Source organism: Crocodylus siamensis, chromosome 5 (genome assembly GCF_052110815.1).
Source record: "Crocodylus siamensis isolate JL-2025a chromosome 5, ASM5211081v1, whole genome shotgun sequence".
In the NCBI taxonomy this organism is placed as follows: domain Eukaryota; kingdom Metazoa; phylum Chordata; order Crocodylia; family Crocodylidae; genus Crocodylus; species Crocodylus siamensis.
In genome coordinates this window covers 126,751,800-126,765,864 of record NC_143399.1, presented here as the reverse complement: position 1 = coordinate 126,765,864, position 14,065 = coordinate 126,751,800, and the positions used below count along the sequence as shown (strand labels likewise).

The window sequence follows — 14,065 nt, the reverse complement described above, 5'->3', positions numbered from 1 at the left end:
TCATTAATCATTTTAAAAGCAGGTGTCTTTCAATTACAGAATTAACAACTATGTTCAAATGTGTCATTCACAGGACCGATTTACACAGAAACATGCATTACACTCACACTATTTAGATCTGGAATAATTACATCATCCACATCAGAGACAATACTTCCCCTACGGTTGGAACGACTAAAATAATCAGCTGCAGTTTCACTTTGATCAGAAAAATCAGATGACTTCAAAGCCAGATACAGAAGGAAAGAAAGAACAAAGTACAGAATGGAAAACATTAACTGAATGAACACAAAAAGAAACCCTTTCCAAGAGTAAGAGGCAGTTATATTTAAATATAAAGCATGAATGGAACCTCCCCCCACCAAATGCTACTGCAACTCTTTTGGCCTTTTTGCAATTTAATTACGATAACAATAATAAACAGGTTCCTCTTTTTACTGTTGTCAGTATTTTAAATATGCCTACTAAAGATTTTTTGCTTCTAATTCTTTCCCTTTGATTAGTCAATACTTTGCATTTTTAAACTGCAAACAATGTATTTTTTATTCAGATTAATGTAAAATAGGTCTTGCCCCTAACACTGTACCAAGAGAAGTTGGTAATGCCCAACCTGATACAGATTTTTCTTGTTCAAAGCAAGAAAGCATTACTACAGAAGGATAAGCTTTTGCTTCACAACTGAAGGCATCTTTAAACTGAAAAGCAGAAGTAGTGCCTGTCAAAGAAAAGTCATGTATTAAAACAAGATTTATTCAGCCACATTACAATGTTAAAACTGTGGTAATCCAAGTGTAATATTCATATAAGCTGATGTTAATAACAAGTATAGGGTTTAATAGCCAAGTGTATGTTTATTAATACAACATTCCTTGATGCTGATCATTTAATCTCAAAATAAGTGGCAAACTTATGCAACTTCAGACAATTTTCATAATTTTTTAAAGTAACCATTAGTCCTCTTTTCCTGATAAACATTTCACTGATATAACTCACCCTGATTATTCTGCCTCAGTTACCTCTCTCCATTTTATATTTATGTCCATTTTGCTTCTGTCCCTGGGATCACCCCAATCTCAGCAAGGCATGAGGAACAGGTTAGAAGGAGTGACGGTAGACTGAAAAACCATACCAGTCCTGTCCCCAAAAATATTTCTAGTGGAGGAAATTTCACAGAAATTTTCAACCACTAGAAAAGAATTCCTGTTCATGGCCTGAGAAAGCAGAAGGCTCAGAAACTTGAATATTATCTTTATTTCTCTCTTGTGGTAGTACCTGAAGGCCTGAATCAATGCCTAAATGTACACGTACAATGAAAAAAAAATATGCTTCATTCCCAGGATCTTCAGCTGAGTTTCGCACAGCCTAGGCCAAGTCTCCCATTTTCAAGCTTTTCCTTCAAACTCAGTCTTCACCCCTCCAGTACTATTATCTGTGTTCAGGCTCCTCACCCAAGTCACAGCCCCCCCACATCCTGGCCCTAAAAGATTATTATTTTGTGTTCAGTTCCTAACCCCAGCAGCATAGCCTAGGGCAACAATTGCAATGAATGTCCTGGCTCAACCACTGGACCTCGGAAAATTTAGCAACTACATTTTCCAAAGATTTCTAGTACCACATGTGGCCCATGATTCCCACCCCTTCCTCCGGATGTGCTTTTTAACCCAGTGTGGCTGGTATTTCAGAGCAGAGCAATCACAAAACGAACATCCTAATACAAAAGCCACTCTGCGCTGCCACCCCCCCTCCTCCCCTATTGCTACATGAAGGTAACAGACCTTCTCAGAAAAATGGCTAAGGCAGATTTCTGAAAAATTAGTATTTGAGACAACTGAACAGAACCAAAGACAGAGCTTTATAATGCAAAGGGCTGACCACCTTCATAGGTTACTTTACCAGCTCCACCTATATTTATAATCGCTTTATAAACAGACTACTTAAAGAACACAAAATTAATTTCCACACTGTAGATATAAGCATCTTTCCTATTCATTCACAAAGTAAGATTTTTTGCATGCTACAGAACTCTACCTAAGCTGAGCAAGGAATGTAATTAATTCTAAAAATATGAAATTCAAACCAGTAGATGTACAAAAGTTATAGCCAGTGATCTCTACTTCCCTTCTTTCATAAGCAACCCTTTGTAAGTGTGAAATTGCATGTGTTATTAAAAATAAAAACAAGCAAACAAAGTTAGAAGACCATAAATAGCATCGGACACTGGCATGCAACCCGGCTCACCACACTATCTCTCCGCCCTCGGCTCACATGATGAGAGGATGTGGTACTCTCTAGTTCATCATCTGTAAACTACAAGGATTAAAAATGCAAGTAATTAAAGCTGGTTCACTGCAATTTAACAAATGCCTATATTAAATAAGTAACTTTTGTGACATCAGTGAGTGGGCACAATTCTCTGTATAAATTCAATTTAAAGAAATGAGGTAACTATTAAATTGTAGCAGACAACAAGAACTGAAAATAACATAAAATGAAAGTCATGCTGACATGAAGACAGACAGATAAAGAAAAGAGACCAAATTAGGTGGCAATATTACACACACACACACACACACACACATACTCACACACACACACACACAGAGTTCACCTATCAAAAAGGCCTCCTATGGTTATGGGCTTTACCACAAGTTATCTTTGTAACAATCATAATGGGATACAAAACAGGTTATTTGTTTACTAGAGAACGGCCCATCAAGAATGATGATGGCGATGAAACGAACTGGGTGGAGAGGAGGGGAGGGGTGAGGCTAGCGTGATGCTGTCACCACCCCACACCGCTGCTGCCTCCAAGAAGCAGACCGGGGGGAACGAGGGACGGCAAGGCCAGCAGTGCTGGCCTCACCCACCCACTCTGTCCCCTCCATCCCTGTCATGGCCTCATCTCTGCCATGTGGTCCTCTGTCCCCACTGCTGGCCTCACCTCCCTGCTGTCATTCTCTCCCCCCCCTGCCCCTCGCCCCGCTCCATCCCCACTGTCATTCCTGTCGGGCAATTCAACCCTCACGCAGCACTGGCTGGAGCCACACCCCCCAAGAGCATTATGGACAGACAGACAGAAAGCCTAAGCCCTTTTTATATATAGATTTTGTTCTAGCCAGTGTTCTCACATCAGCGGTGATTCATGAAGGGAAGGAATGCTTGCTCTCCAAGAGGTACAAATATTTATTTAATTTATTCTGAACTAGAATTGTAGGCCTGGAAGCCTCTAGGATAACTGACAACACCAGAAGGGTCACAAAGCAAATGTAGAGTTACAAGAAGTACATTAGAGTATGAACAAAACTTCCCTTTTGTTCAATATTCACTTAAGGGTAAATTCTTCATTATAAATTCAGGTTAAGAGGCTCTTTGTTAAAGTTTCAGCAGTCCAACCCTTTCATCAAGGGACAATAAAGTAGAAAGATATCCAAGACATTTCAAGTCTGATCTTCATTGCTCTTTTTTGCCTTAGAATGTAAGTTAACAAAAACAAAGCCTTTACAAATTAAATTTTCTACAGATTATGAACCAACAAAAAGGGGAAGTATTCTGATGCTTACTGCCCAATACTTTTAATTTTTGGAGCTTGTTTTGCCTGCAGTCCTCCACTCCCTAATAAACTAAACTGGTTTTTTAAAATCTTTCTAATAAATAGATAAGATAAAGCTAAAATAAACAGAACAGTTTAATATTTACTGGAAATGCACAAAAGGCAGACACACAAATCGTCCACATCATAAAATATTGATATCACCTGTTTTTATTATGCCTATCCAAAACACCATGCAAAACGTTTTTCACAGTAGTTTAGAAAGGGTTTTTTTTCCTAAAATATATTTCACATTGCTGCAACTAAAAATTAGATTTAATTGTTAAAATATTAACAATTAAAATATTTTTATTTAAAAATAAAACCACTTTCCTCCTAATCCCCTCTTCTCCAGATAGGTATCGCAAGAAAACTATAATCCTGTGTATATGGACATCTACTGACAATGAAAGTGTGATACCAACAGTTATACAACTACAATTATATTTATCTTCCATTTTGACCAAGCAATGAACATTATTTCCCATGAGCCTTATTATCTTACAAGCTTGCTGCCCTCAATCATGGAAGACCTTGCTAGCATTAAAATATTTGGAGTTATTAATTATCAGGGATCTGGGTCTTCTGTTTGCTGCACAAAAACACGGATTTTCTCCTTCAACACAGGAGAAAAATCATGATTATCCCCCTTTAAAGGAGAAAAAGGTGGGTAACAATGGGTTCTCTTTGCAGGCTGCCACAGTTCCAGCCTGAAAGGGGCTGCAGGGAACAGAAGGAAGGCAATGACAAAGAGGGTGACACATGCATGTAGGTACACATGCACGTGGCAGCCAAAAAGCAACAGAGAGTCAATTCTGCAGCTCTCTCCAGGAAAATCTATTGGTGGGGGGGCAGAAGAGCCCAGGGTACATGGTGGGGGGGAAGGAGGCATAGGCTACATGGGGAGGGGGAGCACAGGCAATGCACTGGGGGTGGGGGAAAGATGCCCCCTGAGATTTCCCAAAGAAGGCATGTGACCCCTGAGATTCCCTGCATAACTCTGTGCCGCTGCCACTGATCCACCTCACCACAGTGGTACAGTGCTCCCTCCAGCTCTGGGTACAGCCCACTGGGCCATGGAGACAACCTCTACCCAGAGCTGGTCTGGTCTGGTCTGGCTGCAGCCCTGAGCCCGACTGTGTGGGCACAGAAAACATGAGGACATGCGCCATCCCCACTATGTTGCCTGTGTCCCATTTCCCCCACCTCACCAGCTTCCCCACATACCTACTCCCTTCCTCACATACTGGGGGGGCAGCTGGTCAGGAGTGAAGGGCACCAGCATGGGCAGAGACAGGGCACTGGCATATTAGGGCTGCTCAGCACCATAAAGCAGCAGAGTGGGGGGAGGGGAACAGCCACAGCTGGACCCACATCCTAGTGTGCGAAGGAGGCAGGGAGAGCTCTTATTTTCCATGATAAAAATCCCAAAATCAAATGCCAAAATGTATAGGTATTTAGAATTAATTTTATTATAATGATCAAGGGACTAGTAGGCTTCCAAACTGCTTTAAAATTGTAACTATATCAATAAAACACTGTGTTCAACTGATACCCATCTCTCTCTATATCTATAGTGGCATTTCACTTTAATCATGGAAAAATGCATATTTTGGTGGGTGGTTGTGGAGACGTGATTTGTGGGAGGGCGGGGCTGTTAATATCAGAGAATTTGTGATTTTTAAACAGAGAAAACCAGGATCCCTGTGACAAAGGACAGGGAGAGGTTATATTAGCAACAATTTGAGCTACAAAACATTTCTCAAATGAAGCACACTGCATCTTCAAAGTCAAAGGCATCTTCATTTTCATGCTAACCTACTTCAGATTATATGCAGATTATATACTTCATCTATATATAACACACCATTGAAAAATACAGACTAACAAGTTTGAAGCTCCTTCAGGTACTGGTCACATAGAGGTGTTACATTTCGACTAAGAAATTCATGGTTTGACAAGCACAGAATTGGTCACTCAATTTCTCTTACGGGAACTATGCCCTTTTTGGGAGAAGAGCTTCCAACTCTCAACCTAGATCTCCCTTGTGACAGTTTCTCTTGCAAGAGTGAATGCTTATGGCTCCCCTCCAGGATCAGACCAGGGGGGAACTAGAGCAGCAGGGCAGAGCCCTCACCTGCTCCTCAACCTGGGATCCCGGGTCCAATAAGAGGGATGGGGTTTGCTGCATGGCTAACTTTACTCTACTCCAACCCACCAGAAGCCCAGTAAAAGAGACACAGTTACTTGGCTCCTTGCCTGCAGCTCAGAGCAGAGTCCCTAGTCTGAGGCACAGGCAGGGGACAGGGATGGGGGGGGAATTGCCAAGCTGCTTGGCTCCCTGCCACCAGGAGCCAAATGGAGAGAGCCACACCATGACACCCCTGCTTGCTCCTCAGACCACAGTTTCTGGTAAAAAATTTCCACTACCAGATGGAACACCTGTTCACAGACACAGTTAGGTACAAGTATCACTCCAATGATACTGTAATGCTTCGAAGGGAAAATGTTTATGATCTCACTAGAATTAGACTCATCCATTATTGTCCAAGAGAACTACCACAGTTTACCTGCAGCCTGCATTTCCCCTTGCATTTCACTGACAGGAAACTCTGGCTGCACTACACAAGTTCAAATGAATTGAATGAATTCTCCCAGGTTTGTTTCCCAGGTAGTAAACGTAACCAAGAGACATGTAACAAATAAAATATTAAGAGTGCTAAGCCCTTGAACAGCAGAGAGCCTACAGTACTGACACTGCACACCCAGGGGGCCCAGCCCCTGTGCACTTAACTCAGCATGCTCTGCAGACTCCTTCAATCTGCCTGCAGATAGATGGCAGCAGTGTATAGACTGTCTGGCTAATACAGGGTTCTTGGGGTCAGCCCGTCTCCCTGCAGCACAGTGTGGGATTGTGAAGGGGGTAAAGCAGCAGAATCCAGCAAGTGACAATGTCTCCTGTGGCAGGGTAGGAGGGATGGAACAAGGCAGGAGAAAAGCTCTCTAGGATGCTGGAGGACTGTTCAATGGATTTTCTCAAAAGAGAACGTGCACAGATATTTGCTTTCCTAGGAGAAACAGAGAGTGTTTCAACCCTTATTGTTCCCAGGATATTTTTCTCCTGGAGTGGCTATTTTTTCTCTGAGAGGAAAACCCTGAGCATCTGTATTCTTGTTGTTTCTCAGGAGGAGAGCAGCAACTTTCCCAAGAGAAACTGAACGCCTGTATGTAGCCTCTTTCTCAGCCTTTAACACTGATAGCCAGGAAGCTGGGCCAGGTACTTCTTATCAGAGGCAGACAACCAAAACATGCCACTGCTCTTTGTCTTGCGTCATGTACTCCATGCAGAGGTGGGAATGATTCTCCCAGTTTTCTGGTCTTTCCTATGACATCAGTATAAAATGCATCACAAGTTTATGTCTTTACTTTAAATTACTGGAATAGTCTCTTGTAATACTGACAGTATTTTACATATCATTTTCGTATAAAATTAAAAGATAAATATTCTTCAATTAAATCTTAGTTCTACAGTTACTTCAAACTTCATTGCTTTTATTAGAATTTTATATCTGACATGCATTAATTTTTCTGAAGCAATAATGGAAATTTACAGCTTATGTGTTAGTCTAAAGGATAAATCTACATTTCAAACGCTCATCAAGATGACTGTATTAGAGTACCACAATTATACTGCAAGCATGCAAAATGAGATCTCACCACAGGACTACTTCGAGTTGAGCTTGCTCTTGAAGAGTAATAACTGTATTCAGATGGCTATAGACAAAGTTATTAGGAAAAAGTTTTTATAATTAATCAACTATATATTTTCATAAAGCAAGTTTTAAAAAAGAAAACAATAAATCCATTTAGACTTACAGTACGAGAATTATATGAGCTATATAATCCATCACCACATAATGACGCCTGGGAAACAGAGGGATAGAATACTGTTTATATTTACAGTGTCAACAGTAATTAAAATGTTATCATTTCATGCACTGTAATGATTCTACTACACAATCACCTTTAACAAAATTATTTTTTTCATGCATCTTTCTCTGAAGACTATACTTTTTGAAGGGAAGGACTTGGCAAATTTATATTCCGTGTACATATTCTTTTCTCCTACTATTCAGGAAATTTTCTCTCTCCAAGTAGAATCTCATAAATTTACCTAAATGTACCAGTCAATTTTTGGTGGAAAATTATCACCATCATCATCAATAATAATGGTAACATGGGGCCTAACTGATCAAACCTGATACTTGTTATAATTTTTTTTTAATTCTCTAATCGTTCACTTCACTATTACATGTAGCAGGAACAAGTATAACATTTCAGGAAGAAGCAAGTGATATTTTTTCCTTGCTTGCTTGAATAAAACTTCTTTCTTTATAGTTTTAAAGAAATTAGCCATTTTTGTGGATACCTTTCTATCCACATTAGGTTATGTGAATTTCCCTTAAACTACTACCAAATCTAAATATGGAGTCTTGCTACTAGAAAACACTTTAAGGACATTTCTTGATTTCTGCAAGTCAGTGCTTTTCTCCTGAAGATTTTTTCAATAAGGATTGATCAGATTTCCTAAGATTCAGAGATGCTGACTCTTGCCTGACTGTCTGTCTTTACCAAGTCCAACTTTAATGTGAAGCTAACGTTCTTTAACATAATCTTTATGGATAGGTATAAAATCCCTAAATATAAATGGATTGCACATGATAATACCTACATTTTGGTAACTGTTATTTCAAGGGAGTCCATCAAAGTTTAAATTCTTTAAGCACCAAGTATATACAGACATCTTACAAACCAAGTTCCAACACTGCCAGGAGCCAAACTTTTAAAGCAAACTCATAAGAGAAAAAAAGTAATCCAAGACTGATTTTCATATTTAGGATTTTTATTTGTAGTTGTATTTCATTCAAATGACTACAAGCAAAACTTTTGGACACAATCATGGCTTTCCCTTATCTTTGATCATTTGAAATGCTAATTTAGTCTACAGAATCTGGATTATTCATTAGAGAGAGATTGGGAATAGGGAGAAAGATGAAGGTACTGTCTAAGAAAATGAGTTTAATTCTATTAGACCAATGTGCCTGTATTGTGCAATTACAATCATGAAACTGTATTAACGTAGCAATCAAGTCACCCTGTCCGTTTGCTTTGTACTTCTGGCTAGGTGAAGTCTGGAAGAGGTAAATTTGTAACCAAGATGAGATTAAGATCCCATATAATGTATTTCGGCCAAGTGATTTATGGAAACCGTTAATGACCGAAGCAACAGAAAAAATAATTAAAAGATATTAAACAGAACTGGGGACCTAATGAAATGGTGATGTCAAAGTGAATGCTATCTTATTGGAAAAGAATGGATTTTGTTTAAGTGCTACTTAAAAAAACAAATAGCACCACACATTTGTGCTTGGATGACTAATTAAAATTTAGATAAAAGCAGCTTTGTTCAGAGCCACGCATCCCTTTTACCATCTCCTGGAAATCCTCCAGCAAAACAAGGACAGGACAGACCAGATTTTATATCTGTGATATATCCAAAAGGGGAGAGGGGGTGCACACACACATGCATGCAAAGAAAAGCCACCTGTCCTGTTTTCCTCTAATAAAAACTGTGTGAAGGGGAAGAGGAGAGTGGGGTCAGGGGGAAATGACTAGTACAATTTGAAAAAATTTCTTTGGATTATATATTCTTGTACATTTACTATTATCTGGGCCATGCAAGTTGTACCTAAAAATATGGGAAAACTGCATACATGTTACTTTCCAGCTGCATATGAATACAAAATTAAGGCAACCATGCAAATAGTGCTTACGAACCAAACTGGTACTTCTTATCAAACCAGTGTTTACAGTAGGTGATACCTACAGAGGAAAGTTTAATTCTTTTAATGAAACAAACCTAAAAACTATGAATACATCAAAAGTTAGCCACACAATTATTTCACACTATACTAACCCTGTAACTCTTAGTAGTTGCCACAGGATCACTGTATAACGAAGAGGACTGTGATGGAAAAAAATAAGAAATTCTTTTGGTTGCAGTACAATAAAAGTAAGAATTGTTTTGGTTTTTTTTTCAATGAAGTTCTAGGTATTTACACACAGGTAAAAAATTAAATTTTTAAAGAAATCATAGCTCTTGAAAATGGTAGCCTAAAACATGATTGTTAAATAAAACTGCTATCATTAAAAAAAAAAGTGACATAAAAGGGTTTAACAAAGGACTAGATTAACTTGGAGAACACTGCACTTAATGGCTAGGGACAGGCATTCAAGAAGCCTGAGAGTGAATTGGTTCAATCTTTGCAGGTTAGTCTAACCTGCTAGGCTAAATCAGTTTTGTAACCGAACAGGCATCCCAGACATGCAAGCACATGCCTACAGTGGCTCAGGCTAGAACCTGGGGGAAGTACAGCAGCCCTCCCTTCCCCAGGGCTGAGCTGAGGGGGCATGGCCAGACCCTGGCAGGACACTGATTAGGTAGAGGTCCACCCCCTTGATAACAGAGCATTTATCAGCTTTGTTATCAGCATTTAACACCCCATCAAAAAACAAAGCCTCACCCATTACAAGCTGTTCTTAAACAGGATTTTTCCAAAGGAAGAAATACAGGAACTTTACCATCTGAGCTGTTGATTACCTCCAAAAAGCCCTAAGTGGGCACTGGCCTATCTGCCTTACACAGCATTAGCTAGCATACCACATGCTGGCTACGGTTCAAGCTGTGGGAGAGAGGAGGAAAGGATCTCTGCTTAAGCAGCAAGGGGGGAGGGGGCGCAGGGCATGGGGAAGCCAGCAGACTCTGCAGTGCCTGCAAATCTCTACTGAGCTCTGGCCAGGGAAGAGAGGGGAGGGACCAGCCCTGCTCTGAAACAGAGTGCCCCACCCAGCCCAGAGAGCATGTCAGGATGCTGGGAGACTCTGGCTTAGCTTAAACTAGCAAAGGGTCTGGGACAGACATTGTATAAACCGTTTTGACCCAAATCAGTTAAGTCTGATACTACTTTCAACCAGGTTTATCTCAAACTACTTTCAGCCATTTTGAAATTGGTTTATGTGCACTGAATATCTGTTCCGTTACAGGTTTAATCTAGTTTCTGATCACTTAAACCAGTTCGTATGTAATGTCTGTCCCTAGCCAATGGGGCCCAAACCTATGATAGAGACCCCCATGCTACATACTGGGTGGTATATGTGGAAAAAACATGGATCATTTCAGAATCCTGTTTCTAAATAAGTGTCACAACTTGAGAGCTTTATCAGGTTTAAGGACAAGAAAGTACCTTCTGTTTTTCAAGAAGGTTGGGGAAGAAAAAAAAAGCCACCCAAAAATTCCTACTCATTTATATTTTATAAAGTTAAGAAAAGACTGGGTCAAAAAAGACAACCTATTAAAAATGACCAGGTTTGCAAGCCTAATATTTCAAAGAGCTCATAAAAAACTAGTGTCCATGCACCAAGTTACTTAAAGTGATCTCTCTCCTTGCTGCAGGTCTCAAACAGACCAAGGACAGAAGGATGGAAAGCTAAGCAATTTTTGTTTCTTTTTGGTGAAGCACGTACAAGAAGCAAGACAAGGAAAGTTACTTTATAGACAGAGGTTTTTTAATCCAGTATTTTAATCCACGCTTGTCACAGGCATGAAAATTAATTTTAAGCATGAATTATATTGAAGGCCGAATCTTATACACCTAATATAATATATCTACTCAAAATTTTCAGTTCTTATTGCAAACATCAAATAGCATCTCACTATCAAAGTTACTGCAACATCCTGGGATTGCTGAAAAATATAAATTGAAAGTAATTAACTTCTTCTAGACTTCTTAAAATAGGATGCATGAGTTAAGAAGTAGATGCTAAGCCTTAGGGACAAAACATAGTAATTTGTAAATTCTCTTTAAATCTGTCACTATACATGCAGGATGCACAGAAGCACTTCAGTGTTATTTATGCAACTTCTTAATGGAAGGCTGTACAGGAATGTTAACTAGACAAATGTTTACAATTGTACTAAATGTCAGTTCTTAATTATTCAGTAGCCTCCTAGAGGGAGTGGGGGATGGTGGAACAAGCTAAATAGGACAGGCTGAAACCAAACTACAGACAGACCCGAGCATGGTAGGAAGAAGCAGGTTTGCTATGTCTAAGGCTGCTATAATTTCTTTGATCATGGTAAAGTCCACTCTGTAAAAAAAAGAGAAAAAGAATACATATACAACTACAAACAAAACTCTGTCAGAAAATTGCCCAACCATTTCCATGTGCATCAACAGACGGAACACTGTCCTACATTTCATTATGGAAAGGCCTCAAAATTGTTGCAATTTTCTGAACACAAGGCGATATTAAAATCAGATTGACATTCTGTAAATGTGTCAGCCTATGCTATGGTACTGTTTCTTTAAATGCCTCATACAGCCAATTATGGAAATATTGACTGGTTTGTTCCACTACAGAACTGATAAAGAACTTCAAAAATCTTGACATTTTATTACTTCAAAACTTGTCAAAGCTGAATAACAATAAATAGGAATGTTTACACTTATTAGTTGAATCATTTTCCATTGGATAATTTGTACAGGCAGAACATGAAAGCAGGATATATTATAATGGATATTTATTTATTACATTTATGTGCCATCTTTTCCTGTCAAAGACTTGGGGCAACTTACAGAAGAGAGCAAAATAACTTGTAAAATAAGAAAAGTAAATAGGTTACACCTATTTGCTGGATCAGAGGCATACTGTGCATCCCAATGGTATACTTTGTGGAAGAACAGACAGACTTCCAGTATGATTACACAACTGGTTTTATAAAGTTATAGACTTTACTGTCCTCAATTAGGAAATTTCTCTTTCTATTTACACACACACACATATATAGACAAAAAACCCGCTGTCTCTTTCTTCCAGTAGGATCAATACAATTTCCCAAAGGAATAAGGATCAGCATTGTACATATGTTTGAAGATTTCAGTTTTATTTATTTGGAAGACTAGTGTTGGGAATGGAAACAAAAACTGGATTTTTTCCTAAGATTATTGTTTTTAAATGTGGTTATAACTATAGTGTCAAAAAAAGGAAGACATTTCAGTACAAATAATGAATGCTGAATGCACAGATTTCAGGTGGGATTCTTTCATAAAGGCACTCAGCACTAAGCCTACCTCTTTCCCTCTGAATCAGTTCTGGTTATCAGTGTCAAGCCCTTTTGAAAATGCCATCCTAAAAATCATTCAAGATTACAGTTTTCTTGTTTATGTCACGCACATCCGGTTTTAATCACACACTTTACCTTTATCCATGGAAGTCTCGCTACTACAAATATTTTCAAAGACCACTAAAGACTTCTCAATGGTTTACGATTTAAGTTCTACTCTGAGTTAATGTTTATACAATATGCTGACATGAACAGAGCTGCATGCATATAATGCAGATAGAATCTGACCCAAAACCTTAGATAAAAATCAGCCAGATATTTATTACTGTAAACAGCATAGCCAATATCCTAAACATATATTGGAATAAGGACCCGTGGTATATTAAATAAGTAACACATACTTGTATGTAATAAGTATAATAAATACAATATTTGCATAATATATATATTGCATTAAAGAACTAACCAACAGATCTTTGTGGGAATAAGCATATTCCTTCTTTCTACCATGGGAGTCACTGTAAGCATGAGTCTGAGAGTAAAAATGTAGAAAGTTACAAACAGAATTTTGAACATCACCAGAGAACATTCAAATTACATATGCAAATTTAAGATGGTCATGCATTGTTGAGAAGCAAAGCCATAGAAAATAGTGACCTACCTAGTAAGAGACATGGGATTTGGGCCAGACAGAAGCGAGAGACTGACATCAGTAAACCCCAAAAAAGAGAGTCACTATAATTTGGCTACAGTAGGGATCAGCAACTTACAGGCCATGGAGCCATTTGATCTGGCCCATGGATTTGGGGCTTTGGCAGCATGAGGTTTTGGCAGCTGCAGTAGGTGCTTTCCCTATGCCATCACCTGCCTGCCTCTAACCCAACCAGGTTACTTTGGCCTGCAGTTTAACAAGGCTGCTGACTGCTAGACTACAGGAAAAATACAATAAAAAACTTGCAAGAGACAAAAATTCAATGTGGCTCACACAAAACAAACAAAACAATAATAGAAATTGCTTAGAAGTTGAAAAAAAAAAAGTTCATTTCCTCTATATTCAACCTATTCAGATATCATACCAGCTTTAAAAAAAGTCATTTATAAGGGAATTTACAGGTTTCCTATAGGGAAAAATATGTCTGAAGCCTGTGTCTGCATAAAAGTGGACTCACACAAATCCTTGATGAATATGCTTACAAGTAGGTCTTGAGAGGCACCATCACATACATAGCCACTTAAGCTTCTGAAGACTATTACATTAAATATTTAAATAAAAATTTCTAGTCCTAGTGGCT

The 14,065-nt window shown here is 38.8% G+C and overlaps 1 protein-coding gene across 16 annotated transcripts in view; it reads right to left on the bottom strand.

Annotated features, from left to right (window-relative positions):
* The window catches only part of LRRFIP2 (LRR binding FLII interacting protein 2), an 84,787-nt gene that overhangs the window by 33,210 nt on the left and 37,512 nt on the right, over positions 1-14,065 (bottom strand). For 8 of the 16 annotated variants that reach the window (XM_090050268.1, XM_090050271.1, XM_090050265.1 and 5 more), the window contains 8 exons: positions 13,240-13,305; positions 11,723-11,797; positions 9,567-9,614; positions 9,428-9,472; positions 7,466-7,513; positions 7,307-7,363; positions 2,239-2,307; positions 108-221 (listed from right to left, as the gene is read on the bottom strand). The exons of 6 other annotated variants lie outside the window; for them this stretch is intronic. In XM_090050268.1, the coding sequence (XP_089906394.1) occupies positions 108-221; positions 2,239-2,307; positions 7,307-7,363; positions 7,466-7,513; positions 9,428-9,472; positions 9,567-9,614; positions 11,723-11,797; positions 13,240-13,305 (522 nt within the window). The remainder of the gene's footprint in view (positions 1-107; positions 222-2,238; positions 2,308-7,306; positions 7,364-7,465; positions 7,514-9,427; positions 9,473-9,566; positions 9,615-11,722; positions 11,798-13,239; positions 13,306-14,065) is intronic. 2 more of the 16 variants (XM_090050267.1, XM_090050272.1) reach the window with 2 other exon arrangements.